This window comes from Macrobrachium rosenbergii, chromosome 13 (genome assembly GCF_040412425.1).
Source record: "Macrobrachium rosenbergii isolate ZJJX-2024 chromosome 13, ASM4041242v1, whole genome shotgun sequence".
Lineage (NCBI taxonomy): Eukaryota > Metazoa > Arthropoda > Malacostraca > Decapoda > Palaemonidae > Macrobrachium > Macrobrachium rosenbergii.
Window position 1 is genome coordinate 33,560,018 of NC_089753.1, and position 17,334 is coordinate 33,577,351.

The 17,334-nt window shown below is 37.2% G+C and overlaps 1 protein-coding gene and 1 long non-coding RNA gene across 27 annotated transcripts in view; one reads left to right on the forward strand and one right to left on the reverse strand.

Moving 5' to 3' along the window:
- LOC136845133 (neuronal acetylcholine receptor subunit alpha-7-like) overlaps positions 1 to 17,334 on the forward strand; it is a 514,118-nt gene that overhangs the window by 376,302 nt on the left and 120,482 nt on the right. For all 26 annotated transcript variants that reach the window (XM_067115030.1, XM_067115042.1, XM_067115028.1 and 23 more), the window contains exons 5-6: positions 8,560 to 8,740; positions 9,890 to 9,965. In XM_067115030.1, coding sequence (XP_066971131.1) covers positions 8,560 to 8,740; positions 9,890 to 9,965 — 257 coding nt within the window. The remainder of the gene's footprint in view (positions 1 to 8,559; positions 8,741 to 9,889; positions 9,966 to 17,334) is intronic.
- Positions 1 to 17,334, reverse strand: part of LOC136845137 (uncharacterized) — a 582,337-nt gene that overhangs the window by 260,965 nt on the left and 304,038 nt on the right. The gene's annotated exons all lie outside the window — the stretch shown is intronic.

Consider the following 17,334-nt stretch of genomic DNA (forward strand, 5'->3'; position numbering starts at 1 on the left):
TTTTCCAACGAGGAACTACGGAAAGGGGAGCACGATATACTTTTTTGGGATTTCTTTATCAAATTCATTTCTATAGTGATGCTCTTAATATTAATGACATGAAAAAAAATCCAACAATCATTTTATTTCAAATTACCATTATCCTTAAACTGGGTCACTGTTGAATGAAAGGGAATTAATTCTCTGTGACTACGCTAGTTTTTATCGGATAATGTCAAATTCTAAATCCTCTGTTCATCAAACGGGGTTTGACGTATTTACAAACACGCGTTTCTTTTATTTCTTTGTAAACATCACATCAAAATACTGTAAATATTTGCTTTCTTAGTAAAATCTACATGCATTTCGTATGTTTAAAAATTTCGCCAACCCACCATCAAGGAACACTTGACCTAGGCATTACAAATAACGATGATACTGTTAATGGATACACCACTGAGCAGTGATTTTCAAACCGGGTGCCGTGGCACCCTGGGGTGCCAAAGACAGTGCCTAGGGGTGCCGCAAGATTGCCATGAATTTTGTCTTGGCTAGATCATCTCAGTGAACGTTTGTCAAAAATAAAATTTGCAGAAGTCTTCTTATAATTATTATCAGCGTGTCTACTTTAATTATGTTTATTTAATTCATGCAATATGTTGGATGCTAAGAAGGAGTGTCTCGTAATGATTACATTAGTTAGGGTGCCATCACTAAAAAAAGACTGAGAACCACTGCCACAGAGGCACTATAATTGCTTTCGTTGTCTAACACCCGCTCATTATATTTTAGGCGCCATAATTATGTGCGGTCCTCAGTAAATTAATTAAGAATAACTGTGAGGGTGTTGTAATTTGTATCTAGACGCATGCTCGATCGATGCCGAGTCGAGCTTTACCCGCAGTTACGTAGAACTGATAATAAATCAGTTCAACCGTAGAGAAAATGACACAGAAATAAATTATAATACTCGCTAAGATGGGGAAACATGCCAACTGTTCTGATACCTTTCAGATGTGAACTACAGTACAGTTTCCCATCTTGATAATGTAACAATTGATATATGGCATGTCATTCTTAAAAGCTACACAATAGTTCTGAGTTCAAAAGAATACAATACAAAAAGTTACATAAGCTATAATGAAACCTAAATTACTTACGTCAGGAGGGACAAGAAATTACTCTATAACTGTGACTTCTCCAATAAGAATATTTGAAAATTTATCACAGTTTTTTTTTACTACAACAAATTTTTAAACATTCATACGCAGTGAATTTGCTCTACACTGTAAATATTTGAAGAATTCAGAAACATTTTACTCGAAATAAACAGCATTCATGTTGAATTGGGATATAGCTGCCCTTCATAAAAATAAAAGTAAATGTATAAGGAACGCCGCCCGTAGAGGGGTAGCGCCGTCAGTACACCTCAATTGGTGTACTGTAGACATTACTTAAGGGTCTTTGCAGCGTCCCTTCGGCTAATACCTGCAACTTTTTTCATTCTTTTCACTGTTCATATTCCCTTCCTTCCATTTGACTATCCATCTTCTCCAACAATTGTTTCGTAGCGCAACTGCTTTGAGGTTTTCCTCCTGTTGCACCTTCCAAATCTTCTTACTGTCAATTTCCCTTTCAGCGCTGAATGACCTCATAGGTCCCAGCGCTTGGCCTTTGGCCGAATTCCTATATTCTATCCTATTCTATAAGGAACGTAAAGTGATCAAAATGTGGCAGTACTTACGACGTCTTAAAATGAAATGAGAACGAGGTAAAAAAATTCTCTTTTCACGCCTAAGTTCACCTTTATCTCAAAAATAGTTATTCATTCTTCCTTTGCCAGATCTTAAATGGAAACGTACACCTGTGCCTTCTACAAAAGGGAGAGCGAATTAAATTTTAAAAACCAGGCGCAAAAAAGGGAAACAAACGCTCATTTACCGAAAACTTCTTGTCATATAAAATATGCTACAGAGGGTCACAAAAGCGTAACCAACAGAATAAAAATTCTACATTTGTTCATAAAAATGCGGACAGCATTGTGTTACTGATGGACCAGGCCATAGCGAAGCGTCAGTCTATCTATGCTAATCCCAGAAGTCCCATACGTTATAAAAAAAACTATAAAAGGGGAAAATGACTTTAAAGGATTGTTGAATGACGCACAATAAAAACTTATACAAAATGTTAAGTGCTCAAGAGCACAAGACTTTATTCTCACAGTACTTTTAGCACCCAAACATTAAAAACGTACAAATGTACAACTTTAATTTTCTTAAAATTAAGCTGTTTCCGAGAAATAAAGACAAGACAATGATCTCTGCCACATCCGTTCCTGAACCGTCAAATTGTGGATGAACTTCCTATACAGAAAACTTCCACAATATAAGCTCCTTCATCCACAGACGCATAAGGCTAAACAGCAGCACATCCAACCCATAACACCATCACACTGCGCTACTCACCTCTATGTGGCGAACACTCCCCTGCTGCCTGGATACTGAGGGACTTCGCATCCAGTATTTCTTTCAGCCCTCTATCCATCACTTCATAGGTTGTTCTATTCACCTTCCTCCTAAACTTCTAAACTTTACGCTCCTTTACCCATCGTATTCCATTCCTTCCACGTGACATAACCACTGCAAAACATTATGGCCAAGCTTTTAACCTACGGATGCTTTGGAAACTAAAAGTTTTACCAAAGTCTTTGTCCCAGAAACTGAATAAAACATCGTTAAAACAAGTATATCTTATACACAAATCGGTCGGACCACACCACATAAATCTACTCTGAACTGCAGATATCTTTTTATATCATCGTGTGAAACCTTGTATTAATTCTTTACAGTTTATAGTTTACTTGCAACGGAGAAAATATACATTTTCCGGAAGACACGCATGAACTATCTAAAAACAGTCCTTTTCAAAACAAAATCAAACCAACTAAGAAATTTCAAACAAAAATACCCTGCTACGAGCTTAAAGACTGAGAATTATCTAAGAAAAATTAAACAAGTAAAAAATGCGCTGAAGTTTCTTCGGGGCAGTCGAGTTTTCTGTACATCGTATAATCAAGGCCACCGAAAACAGATCTGCCCTTCGGTGGTCTCGGTATGATGCTGTATGAGCAGTGGCCCATGAAAATTTAACCACGGCCCGGTGGTGGCCTGGCCTATACCGCTGCCCGATACACAATAATGGCTAACTTTAACCTTAACTACTGAGGCTACAGGGCTGCAATTTGGTATGTTTGATGAATGGAAGGTGGATGATCAACATACCAATTTGCAGCCCTCTAGCCTCCGTAGTTTTTAACATCTGGAGGCGGACAGAAAAAGTGCGGACGGACAGACAAAGCCGGCACAACAGTTTTCTTTTCAGGAAACTAGAAACGAGGCATACAAGCAAAATGACATCCGCGACAAAATCACTACATCAAAATGAGCGACAAAATATGAGAGAGCCATTCGACAATATCATCCGAGAAGGAGACATTACCATTTATCTCTCACACTATCGTCTCCAATCCCGAGGCAATTCTGTTCCTCGTCCTGGCGACATCTTGCATCTCAATGGCTGAAAGTCTTCCATCTCTCGACGTGGGAGTGCCGTTCCTTGCTTTCGTTTGTAGTCTCTCTTCTCTCTCTCTCTCTCTCTCTCTCTCTCTCTCTCTCTCTCTCTCTGTGGTCTGTCTCATCTATACTTCCCTTCTCTCTCTCTCTCTCTCTCTCTCTCTCTCTCTGAAAGACATTCTTCCTCAATACGCAGGATGAAAGTAAGTCTTCTGATTTACAGAACATAATATTCAGTCTTATCAGAATTCGCTCCTTCTTTCCGCACCCAATCCTAATTAGGGATGAATTCTGCCATCCTGAGTACTTCACCCTCATGGCTTCTTCAGTGACGACATGCTCATGGGAAATGAAGTGTCCCGGGTAAGAAAAATTAAAACAGTATGCATAATATTTTCTCTACGAAACCACCATTAAGTTATTCAAGGATTTCAATAATCTCATCTTGACCGAGGTATGAACAAGATCACATAAACATTTCAAACATATTAAAAAACAAATCTATACCCTGTACTTCTTAATAATGAGTCATCATGTCATTTCTCTCTGAATTCTCCGAGTAGCAGCTTTTTCTTGGAAATCGAAGCTTATTGCGTCTAAATGTACTCAATGTCACTAAAGAAATCTGGGTATAACTCTTTTTTGCAAATTTTACCAGAAAGAACACAGTGCTACTGATGGCTATTTCTCATTACCTACAGCTCGAGTGTAGCAACGAAGAAAATATCTCTACTCATATAAGATTTGAACTGAATTGAATACAGAATTTAGGCCAAAGGCCGAGCACTGGGACCAATGAGGTCATTCAGCGCTGAAGCGGAAATTGACAGTAAAAGGTTTGAAAGGTGTAACAGGAGGAAAACCTCAAAGTACTTGCACTATGAATCAATTGCTAGCAGAGGGTTAAGGAAAGTAAGATGGAAGAAAGATATGAATGGAGGCACAGTAAATGGAATATAAGGGGTTGCAGCTAGGGGCCGAAGGGACTCTGCAGAAAAAGTTTAGTACTGCCTACAGTGCACCCCGTGAGGTGCACTGACGGCACTATCCCACTACGGGGTGGAAGCTGTTGAGGACGGTGTCAATAATGACGTGGTCATCACTATAATTCAAAATGATTAAGAATCAATCTTCGGAAACCTCGAAAGGCTTTCGACTTCCAAATCCAGACCAAATGAAATTTTATCGAGATTAAGAGAAAGACGAAAGAAAAATACAAAGCCTAGATTTTAGCGACCCCACTGAAGCTAAAAGTAAAACTCGACATACCACAAACATAATATACGAATTTTCAAGCAGTAATTAATTGAGAGATCAATGAGCGAATTAACAAAAGAAAGAATATTGCCCAGTGCATCTTCTAAGGACCGAGGAAAATAATGATAAACAGAGAGAAAAATAAAACAAAAGTACCAGCCAAAACCCAAAAATTACGTAACAAAAAAATCCGCACAATGTTTCACGCGCAATGCCATCCATTAATACGAGCTGTTATATACGTTAGTCTACAAACACACCCGTTTCCTTCACATGTGACTTTTTAAGACAAGAGACGTGATTGTTTCCAGCGCCGACGAGCGTTTCGACAGCACCTACCAAGTGAACGTGGAGGTGAACAGCAAGGGGGATATGTCTTATCAGCCGCCGGGAATCTTTGTCAGCAGTTGCAAAATTGATATAACGTGGTTCCCCTTTGATACCCAGAAGTGCACGCTGAAGTTCGGGTCGTGGACATACAATGCTTGGCAGGTCAGAAACCGGGGGAGAGAGAGAGAGAGAGAGAGAGAGAGAGAGAGAGAGAGAGAGAGAGCATGAATTTGTGATTTTTTTCCAAGAGTGAATGATTTTTTTTGAGAGAGAGAGAGAGAGAGAGAGAGAGAGAGAGAGAGAGAGAGAGAGAGAGAGAGAGAGAGAGAGAGAGAGAGAGCATATGAATTTGTGATTTTTTCCGAGAGTGCATTTTATTTTTTTACTTTCTTGCAGAGAGAGAGAGAGAGAGAGAGAGAGAGAGAGAGAGAGAGAGAGAGAGAGAGAGAGAGAGAGAGCATATGAATTTGTGATTTTTTTCTGAGAGTGCATTTTATTTTTATTTTTGTAGAGAGAGAGAGAGAGAGAGAGAGAGAGAGAGAGAGAGAGAGAGAGAGAGAGAGAGAGAGAGAGATATGAATTTGTGATTTTTTCCGAGAGTGCATTTTATTTTTACTTTCTTGCAGAGAGAGAGATGAATTTGTTTTTTTTTGCAAAGAGAGAGAGAGAGAGAGAGAGAGAGAGAGAGAGAGAGAGAGAGAGAGAGAGAGAGACAAAGTTGTGATTTTTTTGCAGAGAGAGAGAGAGAGAGAGAGAGAGAGAGAGAGAGCATGAATTTGTGATTTTTTTTCGGCTGTTTGAAATGACTTACAGTCCAATAACAAACGCATGACATGGGTCCAAATATTAATATTAATATTAATATTAATACAACCATTAACACACTAACCAAAGTCTTTCACGCAAACTTTGTCACCAACACGAACTGAAAAGAGACATAGAGAGAGAGAAAGGAAAAGAGCAAAGCTCTCACCACAATAATGGATTATTAGATTCGTGTATAATGGTGACCAGCCAGTTGCAATAATTAGTTTAACGAAATTAATTATGAGGTTAATCCGGCTGAAAGCCATTTTACGGGATGAATTTGCTTTCAGCGTTGAGAGGTCATCAATAGCCAGAATGGGCTGACCAAATTCGGACCCCCTCATTGCCCTCGCTGTAATGTTCCGGGCTTATTTCATGACGTAGATAGACAGCAAGTCTAGGTCAGCTTTCTTTAACACTCGAAAATACAGTATCATCGATATTTCATCTTCCATCTTTTCACGAAATGACGTAGCATCTAAGATTAGTTCATTTTTATTGTATTGTATTCGATAAGAATTGAAAGCGTGACTACTTTTACGATCAAAACATTAAGATGAGACATAATACATAATTTCGTTTAACAACCCTCAAATATTAAAAATAATAAAAAAAAAATAAATAAAAAATGCGCTGAAGTTTCTTCGGCGCAATCGAGTTTTATGTACATCGTATAATCAAGGCCACCCAAAATGAATCTATCTTTCGGAGGTCTCGGTACAATGCTGTATGAGCCGCGGCCCATGAAACTTCAACTGCGGCCCGGTGGTGGCATGGCTTATATCGATGCCAGAAGCACGATTATGGCTAACTTGAACCTTAATAAAATAAAAACTATTGAGGCTTGAGGGCTGCAATTTGGTATGTTTGATGATTGGAGGGTGGATGATCAACATACCAATTTGCAGCCTTCTGATCTAAGTGTTTTCAAGATCTGAGGTCGGACAGAAAAAGTGTAGACAGAATAATTGCGGACGGACAGCCAAAGCCGGCACAACAGTTTTCTTTTCAGAAACCTATAACTGTTAATATCAGAGTAATATAATCCTTCTGAGCATTCTGAATCTTCAGGCGTTTAATTTAAACACTCAGAGAACATGAAAAGGATCGACAATTAATGAGTTTCTTTATAATTCCGTGTGCATGTGCTTCAAATGTTTGCCTATGAGAAAATTGCAGATTGCCTATAACCAATGAAACGTATGTTCGATTTGGTTTTGTATTAATTGCATCGCTAATCCTATTAACAATGTGTAAAAAAAATAGTTTTGTTAAGATAATTCGTCTCGTGAACTTTCCTGACTTCCATTATTTATTACTTAAAAAGTTCACGGAATCCTCGTCACTCTTCCTTTTTGTTCTAACAAGTTCTTTTTATGTTCCTGACCTATTCCTTAGTCAGTCTTTCTTAAACTGAGCATTACAATGTGGACAATAACACCTTACACATTTCACCTAAAGATTAAATGATTAGCTAATGACATTTAACACACATTTCACCTAAAGATTAAATGATTAGCTAATGATATTACCAACTGGACACTAACACCTCACACATTTCACCTCAAGATTAAATGATTAGCCAATAATATTACAAACTGGAACCTCACACATTTCACCTAAAGATTAAATGATTAGCAAATAATATTACTAACTAGACACTAACACCTCACACACTTCACCTAAAGATTAAATGATTAGCCAATAATACTACTAAGAACCATGACTTTTTGCAAAATGTTATTCTGCTTAACGCACCTATCTCGCACTACAAAGGGAAAGCCTTAATCTCCATGTTCATGTCTAAATAATGATTAAGGACTTCTGATAAAGTTTTGTGAGCCTGAAAAAAGTAAAGTGAAACCTTTGGTGATTAAGGCCCTTCCTTTTGAAGCATTTTGTTTATGTGAATATTCTTCTCATTTTCAATATTATTGTAAAATTTTTTTTAGTCTTTGTAATGCTTATCAGGAATATTGCAAGTGAAAGATGTGTTACTTATCAGAGATGAGATAAAAAAAAGAAACAATTAATAAGGAATTGGAAAAAGAATATGTTCTAGCAGCCAAAAAAAAAAAATATTTGATGTCTGATGAAAGCATAAAATAAACATCAAGTTTAAGTTAGAGAATTCCTTTCCGTCTTAAAAAAAAATCACCTTTCATTTTTAAACAAATTCCTGATCATTACAACCAATTTTTACATTAGGTAAATTTCTTACCACGCAATAGTATATTCTGTACAACTCTATACAAACTATTTCGAAAAAATCTACTAAAAAATCATCTTTAATTTTTAAATGAATTCCTGATCATTACAGCCAATTTTTATATTAGGTAAATTTCTTACCACACAATAGTATATTCTGTACAACTCTATACAAACTATTTCGAAAAAATCTACTAAAAAAATCATCTTTCATTTTTAAACAAATTCCTGATCATTACAACCAATTTCTGTATTAGGTAAATTTCTTACTACACAATAATATATTCTCTACAACTCTATATAAATTTCGAAAAATCTACTGAACTGACTTGAAGTAACATTAACAAAAAAGCTGCCTAGGGCCCTCACGCCTCACCCTTACTAACCCCAATAACACCACCAACAGCGCCGACGAGGGTTTCGACGGAACTTATCCAACGAAAGTGGTCGTATCGTCCAACGGTAACTGCCTCTACATTCCCCCCGGCATATTCAAGTCCACTTGCAAAATTGATATTACGTGGTTTCCGTTCGATGATCAACGGTGCAAGATGAAATTCGGCTCGTGGACATATTCCGGATGGCAGGTACTGGATGACACCCTCTACCCCACCACCCAACCCCTTGTCGAAGATTATTGTTTGTATGCTATGAAACGAAATCATGTTTTTGGAAACTACCATATACTTTAGGAATTTACATGATGCTAGGTCGCAAATGTACCCTTTCATATTATACTAGGTTAAATGTGAATGTCTGCTTATTTTTATGTGATTTTTATTCGACTTTCATGTATCTGCAGTTCTTTAAAGAAAATTAGCGACTTACCAAAAAAAAAAAAAGGCAGGCCATGCCCTGTAAAACTCGTTCCATCCTCATTTCTCACAATTTATAATTGTAAAAAAAAGCTTTTTCACATTTTTTTCACATTTGCAGGAGTCTTTTATAACAAAGAAAACATAAAACCTCAAAAAATGAGCTTTACTCCTTTCTCTTGGGACCTGGTTGTAGCTAAATTCACTGTAAACTTCAGTCACTTTATCTGAGGACCCAACGCAAACTAAATCCACAATAAATCTGCCTGATTTCTGCCAGGTCCTGGTAGGAGCTAAATCCTTGTGGGGAACAATGACCTCAACATTTAAATTCTGGACACCAACATCCATGAATAATGAAATGAACCTGAATAAGAAGTCATTTCGTGCGATTTTATTTCTTACAGCTCTCACAAGAATGTTTTCAGGCCTCTGAAGATAATGGCAGCAGAGTTTTTTTTTTTAATAAACATACTAACACAATGGAATGTTCTCATCAGGTTAGAACTAAACAAAACTGTGCAACTTACTTCTAACAAAACCTTTTTAACACGTTAGTGTCTAGATTAACCTTTTTGCTCATATGAAGATAACCTAGTAATATATTAATATCATGTTATAACACAGCAGAGTTTGGGGCACGCAATTCAGTTTTGTGCTTCCGCCTGTAGATGATTTGAGTCTCCCTCATCCATAATTTCTTCAGTTCTTGATGAATGCATACCCAAGGTATAAAAAAAAAGAAACTTTCAAAATAGTCAAACTTGCAAACGTAAAACACCTTGAAGCAATGTCACATCCTTTCCACCTTGCTCTGTTCTTGACCTCGTTCATTTTTTGTCCAGTAGCACTCTCTCTTGGGCCATAGTCGACGACAAAATCTCAGTTGCCGAAAAACTAAAACGGTTCCCAACGTTTCAGCTGGACCTGCAACTTCAGTCGGAGGACGGTGGCGACCTGAGCGATTTCATCAAGAACGGAGAATGGGATCTCATTGGTAAGAGGCCTTCCTGGAGGGGAGGAGGGATTCATGGCTGCTGGGTGCTTCAGGAGCAATACGTGAGAGAGAGAGAGAGAGAGAGAGAGAGAGAGAGAGAGAAGGATGAGCTGAGCGAGGTATTATCCATCTGAATTTTTGACCAGAGTGAATGAAATTTGAGTAGAATGAACTGCAGAGGTTGAGTGGCATGTTTTTTTGTGGAGACATTCACGATGATAAAAATGCCGTAGTTCTAAGGATGGAATAGTAGCAGACGTGTAGTCTTAAAATGTTTTTGATAATATTTACTTCATTTCATTGTCTACACACTGATAATGACTCAGGGATAAAGAGATATTCATTATTGTAGGTTTTAAGGTCAAGAAGGATTTCATCGTATGGAAAATCTTACCAACCTAAAGTTGTTTGTACATCCATGAATGCTATAGATAGTAAACTAAAAGTAAAGATGAGGCCATATTTAGTAGCTTTCATAATGGTACTTTTCCATTGGATGAAATCACAGTCAATTCATATTTCAAAGAACTATCCCAAGTGAACTATTTTGTCTGTATTTAACAAGTATATTAGTATGAATGCCTCTGTGTATGTTGCTACTTTTATCAAGTACATTGACCTTGTGATTCTGTATAGTGTAAATTATTAATATACTTTCATGCAATTTTATTTGTAGCTTAACAGGTTCTTGTAAAAAAATGTAGGGCAGATTTATCTGAAATGTAACTGTAGTCCAAATGTAAAAATGTGACCACAAAATGTTGAAAGACAAATTCAGTTATTGCAAGAAACGCTTTTTGGGCGAAAAAAAAAAAAAAACATTTACAACAGAAAAATTCCGAGGCTCTCTTCCTTCATGACCAGCTTTTTGTTTCTGAACACACACTGCATTGAGATAAAAAGTGGTAAAAGCTGCTGTTGTTCCGAACTGTGTTCCAACTGCTGTTCTGTTTCAGGAAGTGACGTGCTATTGCCATCTACTGTCAAGACGACGGAACAAATCTTTCGAATGCCGTTTTCAATCGTCATTCTGTTCAATAACGCTTTCCTCTGTTATAATCTTGTAACTTTCAGAGTTATCTACCCTGCCTGCTCCGTACGTTATTTTGGAGTCATTATTTATGTTATTGCGTAGAGGAGTTAATGCAGGTATGGAGGTACTGAATCCATTCTCAGATCAGTTACCGAGAAAACTGAAGCGGTAGAGGCCCCTTTTTCGCCAATGTGGGAACACATTTCTGAAAAATACTCGGACAAGCAATCGACCACGAACCTTTTAGTTTCCTCATCTGCATGGCCTTGGCCTGTTTATCTATACCTTGTGTTCCTATGTTCATTTTATCACACTGGACTTACTACCAAAAACACCGCATGAAGAAGTTCTGTGTTCACTCCTGAGTGCAACTGACTGCGCATGCTTAGGGTCGCTTCTCCGAGGACTTCTTCATTGGCGGTGACCTTGAAAGGTGAATTCGGCAAGCTCGCACAAGGCTCCGCAAGCATTAAAGAGTGCAAGGAAAGCGAAGGAAAAAGGCTTCATTTCCACATCATTCATATATCATCAGAGCATTTCTATCGGTGACAGTCTTATTTCGTTGGTGATTACCAATCCTCTTTTTTATACGTAGTATCAACCGGAACGCTTACATTTCGCAATCAACATATATTCTCTCAAGTATACAACTAAATAGTTCCGTATATATAACAATATAACAACTCGCTTTGCAGCTAAAACCATATGAAAACTCAATTTTAACGATATCATTCATCCATAACTAAACTGCTGGTTAAGAAAACATCATCAAATATCAATAGCTTCCTTTGAGTTTAAAAATTAATCCTAAAGTTAACTCAATCACTCTTAAACGAATGCTACGCAAAACTGTCTATTTAATACGAACTTGAGGAAAGAGTTTCTAACGGATAATGTCATGCAAATGTTTTCTATTTCAGGATAAATCAACTTCTGTTCGGCTCCTCGCGTTTCCTTCACAGAAAAATTACCACTCTCTAAATCACACGTATCGGTATTTTCATAAATCAAAGAATTCGTTTTTGTATCTTTAATAAATATACATACATATATACGCGTCTAAAAATGTACGTACATTATATACTTCTAAAAGGAATCCCACAGTTTCGGCGTATATATATAAATATATATATATATATATATATATATATATATATATATATATATATATATATATATATATATATATATATATATATATATATATATATATATATATATATATATATATATATATATATATATATGAAAGATTTTCCGATGAAATACACAACCTTCCATAAAGGCATTTTGTATAAAAGAATTCCTACAGGTATTATACAAATTATATGTATATACGTATACATATATACATATATATCGTATACATATATGTTGTATAAGAGTTACAGAGGGTCGTATGAACCTGAGCAACTTTCGAAAAACGGCAACCTCCTTGAAAGAAAAAAAAATTAAACTATTAATGGATAAGAGACAATATGTCATTTTGTTAAATGACTGTTATTTTCTACAGTTTGGTAGTATCAGTAGTAAAATAAATAAGCTTTGCAAATGACGTTACGTCTTCTCGCACTAACAGTACTTACATAAACTAAGGGTAAAGGAATCGAGCACTGAAGCTCATGGAAGGTGCCAAATTTAGTCCCCTGACTAAAATCATCTGGGTCAGTGGTTCTCTACCAAGGGAACTCCCCAAGCCCTTGGGTGGAATTTCAGAATTTCATGGGGGAACTGTGACCACAGACTGCCAGGCTCAAACTGACTCTAGGACCACACAAAATGCAGTGTGCATCGATTAGCACTACAGAGAGGTCACACTGGGCTATCTCTCTGCTAGCTTGTGTGTTTGTGTCAGTATTTTGTTGCATACTATTCGGAATGCACCTTTTGAGGCAGACAATATTGGGAAGGGGAGGGGGAAAGGGTGCATGGGCCAAAAAAGTTGAGAACACCGAGTTCCCCTTGTCATTCTTCCAAACCTACAACCATCACACTGAGTACTCTGCCGAGCATGGCAAGGCAAGAACATAGGAAATAAAAAAATCTCAATAGAGGAAAGCTGGCCTTCTCATCCCTACGTTTACTGATAATGCCTCCAACCCCGTTACGAAACGTTACCCCAGTTGCACGGAGACCAAATTTATCCTCACCAACATCTGTTTTACATCTGTTTTTCAGGGATTAAGTTAACGCTGCTACTTCCTATCTGAAGCAGAGACAAACGTTAACATCTCATTTAGCGATTCAATATTCATGCGCCCTCTTTTCAATCTGGTCCTTGATTACCACAGCACGCCTGGCAACAAAAACGTTCATGTGTATTTTCACATCATTAATACATCTAAAAATGTAGTTTATGTAAAGTGGTCCGCAGACATCTTCTTCTTTTTTTTAACGTGATTTTTTCAACCTGGACAGGAAACGCACATTCATTCTTCCCTGCACAGAGACAAGAGAATTTTGGGGAAAAAATTACTTTTGATAAATATTCCTAATGACCCTCTTTTCGATAATTACGTCAGATCGTCAGTTCAAGAGACAACATGTATTTTGAAATGTAAATGAAACTCCTGTGATTTGTGAGGAAACAGTACAAATGATTACTTAAAAACTGACACCAACAGTGTTCGAATAATGCTTACTGGAATGGAATATGTGATTATGCACAAAGCCAAGCACTGGGACCCATAGGGTCATTCAGCGCTAGAATACTGTTTAATGACAGGATCTCAGATACCATTCCCAACAAGCCGTCACTTGAAATCGTCCCACGGGTTTCACTAGGAAACCTGCAACGGCTACAGAATCCCCTGTAAAACATTTTGACACTTTTGCAGCAGCTGAAACAATGTTCCATTTCACACCCAACATATCTTGAGAAACCTGAAAACAATACCATCTATACATTTACTTTAGGATTCTAGCAGCATGGCAATAATTAACTATGTGCTCCAGCTAAGCTGGGCGCTTGTAAACATCGCATCAACAAATCCAACATGAATTCTTGTGATACATGAAAATACTACTATCCACATATTCACTTTTAGGACCCTAGTAGTATGACATCAATGAATTCTGTCTGGTCCAGCTGAGTTGGATGCATGACAATCTGGAAGGGGGTGGTAGAAGGAATGGGAATCCTAGATATTCTAACTCCCTAATGGAAGCGATGCTACGGCGAATTACGTAGATTTTCCAGTAGAACTCAAAATCTTAACCACTTACCATTATGTCCTATTAGCTTAAGGTAGGAGTGCACAAGACAAAGCCTTCTTCTGAGTATTCGTACAGTTACCTGCACTAAACTATAAGTATTTAAACTACAACTTACAGGACAAAAGGGCTTCGGAAGCTGACAACATAAGTTGCTACCTAATGCGGCACAAAGCATGAATCAGTTTTATTGTATCTAATGACAAAGGTAGAATTGCGTATTCAGAAACGTCGCTCAAATGAAGATGAAATCTGTTCCAACACATCTTGACAAAATGGAACTGCTCAGTTATGTATAACGGCTCTGTCGTACTTGAATGTTGGTCGCTAAAACTGCAAATCATGCGTGATAAGTTGTGGTACACAGACTAACTTTTGACTAAACAGCCACTGTCACAAACCACATAAGGCTTATACAGAATACTTACTATCTTAGGAATCTCTTTCTAAAAACATTATGAATTAAGTATGCTTCTCTAAAACAAAGTGCCACTATTTGTGCCTCCAATGGGTTAGATAAAAAAAAAAAAAAAAAAAAAAAAGGATAGGGGCTGCGTGTTGCTGACATCTTAGTGCTTGAGTTAGTTTTACACTGAAAACAACAGGTTGTGTTCGTGGTTGGGCATCTTGCCCCATTTTCCATATCCTCTCAAATCTTATAAATTTCATCCCATTCCACTCAAAGCTCTAATAGCTTCCCGACATGCATTCTTTGTATCCACTAGCCACCAATTCTTCTTCAGCCTCGATTTACCTACTGGGCAGGCTCAGACCGGCTCTGTAGGGATCAAGAGACATTTTTGGCAAGCTAAATAGATGTCAAGACGTCTTAGATACCTTAAAAAGTTTATGTAATTTCAAGTATAAGAGATTTCCATACATTCATCCTAACGTCACTTCACTGGTATAGTCGATAGAGAAGAGAGTGGAACATATATATTTGGTGATAAAAAGCTGTTCTGCTGCAGTCCACCTCTTGCTGAACCACCAAAAACCGCATGTATATGCCCATACGATTTCTAGAAGCCTGCAGCACACCGCAACTTGTTCCCAAAATCGTAAAAACGGACCACACATAACTAAAGAACTAACACTTTATAAGAGGGCGCTAACGCAGAGGCTGCACATTGTGTAAGCTAACAAAAATTATAGGGGCATTAAGCCATTTTTTTTTTTATAAAATTAGGACATCAGTCACGGTAGCTAATTCTTTCAGTCAGCGCTAGATTCTATCACAAACTGCCTGACTATATATGAAATATTTAACATGTCATGTCATGAAACAAAAGATTATCCGTGTCTGTCAAAACTTCTTAGCTTATATTAAGAAACTTCAGTTTCTGAAAATAGCAGTGCCACCTCGACTCCAGTTCAGAAAGAACAGCTGAATTGTATAACTGATCAATTCTTCAGCATTCTCGGTGTCTGGCTGGATGGTAATTTTAGTATAAAAGTATCACAACTAAAATTATATTGAAAAGAGGCGAAATTTGTAAAGTCAGCATACCTGACAAGTTCTATGCTATACTGCCTTATGGGCTTGGTGACCAGACGAAGACTATAAATAGTCTTCAAGATATGATTTCAGAGAACAAGAATATACCATTCAGAGACAAAACTTATATATATATATATATATATATATATATATATATATATATATATATATATATATATATATATATATATATATATATATATATATATATATATATATATATATAACAAATGGCTTAGAGTGATGTGACTACCTCAAGATATGCAGATGAAGCTGTTTTAATCAGCAAAATACCACAAGATTTGCCAATCTTCCTCAGCAGAATGAATCCTATATTTAGAGAGACGGAACTCAAAATAAAACCTAAGAAAAAAGAAGTAAAGACGAAAGAGAATGTGCACAAGGGACGAAATAACATGAGATGGAGAAAGGATTAACGAGGTCGAATCTCCCAAATATTCAAAACTTGTGATGTCCATTTCAGGTTCTCTAGACGTAATCTAGTGAAGCACTAATCTAGACAAATAAGCAAGTAAAAAATTCCTTCGGAGCAATAGAGTGTTCTGTACAGCGTACAATGCTGTATGAAACTTTCAGCCGCGGCCCGGTGGTGGCCTGTGTTGCTGATGCCTATAGCGAAGCCAGACGTACGATTATGGCTAACTTTAACCTTCAATAAAACCAAAACTATTGAGGAGGCTAGAAGGCTGCAATTTGGTATGTTTGATGACTGGAGGGTGGATGATCAACATACCAATTTGCAGCCCTCTAGCCTCAGCAGTTTTTAAGATCTGAGGGCGGAGAGAAAAAGTGCAGACAGAAAAAATGGGCGGACGGACAGACAAATGGCCATCTCAATAGTTTTCTTTTACAGAAAACTGAAAAAAAAAACTGGGAGGCTGAATAAGATTTGAAAATCAAATCAACTGAAACTGCATACGGATGTAAAATTAACATAAATCTAGTAATTTATGAATCATTACATAACAATGAAATTATATCTAAAATTTTCTGGATTTGAGAATGAAGCCTCAAGGAAAACATTAAAAATCACTTGGCATGCCGAGCTAAAAATGATAACATGAGCAAAATTACAAGTGTCCCATGTATAGATGCGACCAAGAAGGATTAGAGGTGGAGATGGCTTATGCTTAGGCTTCTCATGACCCTTGAGAAAATAGTAGGTGACAGTGTCACTGTAAGACCCAGACTTACGTGGCTAAGAAATATGTTAACGGAGCCTTTTGGAGATAAGTGGAGATTTTTGCATAATAAATCAATAAACATAAGATTGATACCAAGACCTGGGATGATGACTTTAGCCAGTTTCCTGAAGGTCATTGTGCCTCTGTTGACCTAATCAGTTAATGAGGTCACCTGTGGTAGGTCGCAGGTCGGATGGGAAGTAAATGGGACTAACATTCTCATTCCAAACTAGTTGCAAAAAAACAGGAATAATAAAACCGTCTGAAGCTAATTCAGTAATGGAAAACTGTCCGGATAAATCGTGAAGATTATCAGAAAAGAAATACCTTGTAAACAGAGAAATCATGATATATACTGATGTATTAATTTTAATAATTCATAGTGAGATTACCTCTTTTACAAGTAAAATAAATCAGCCA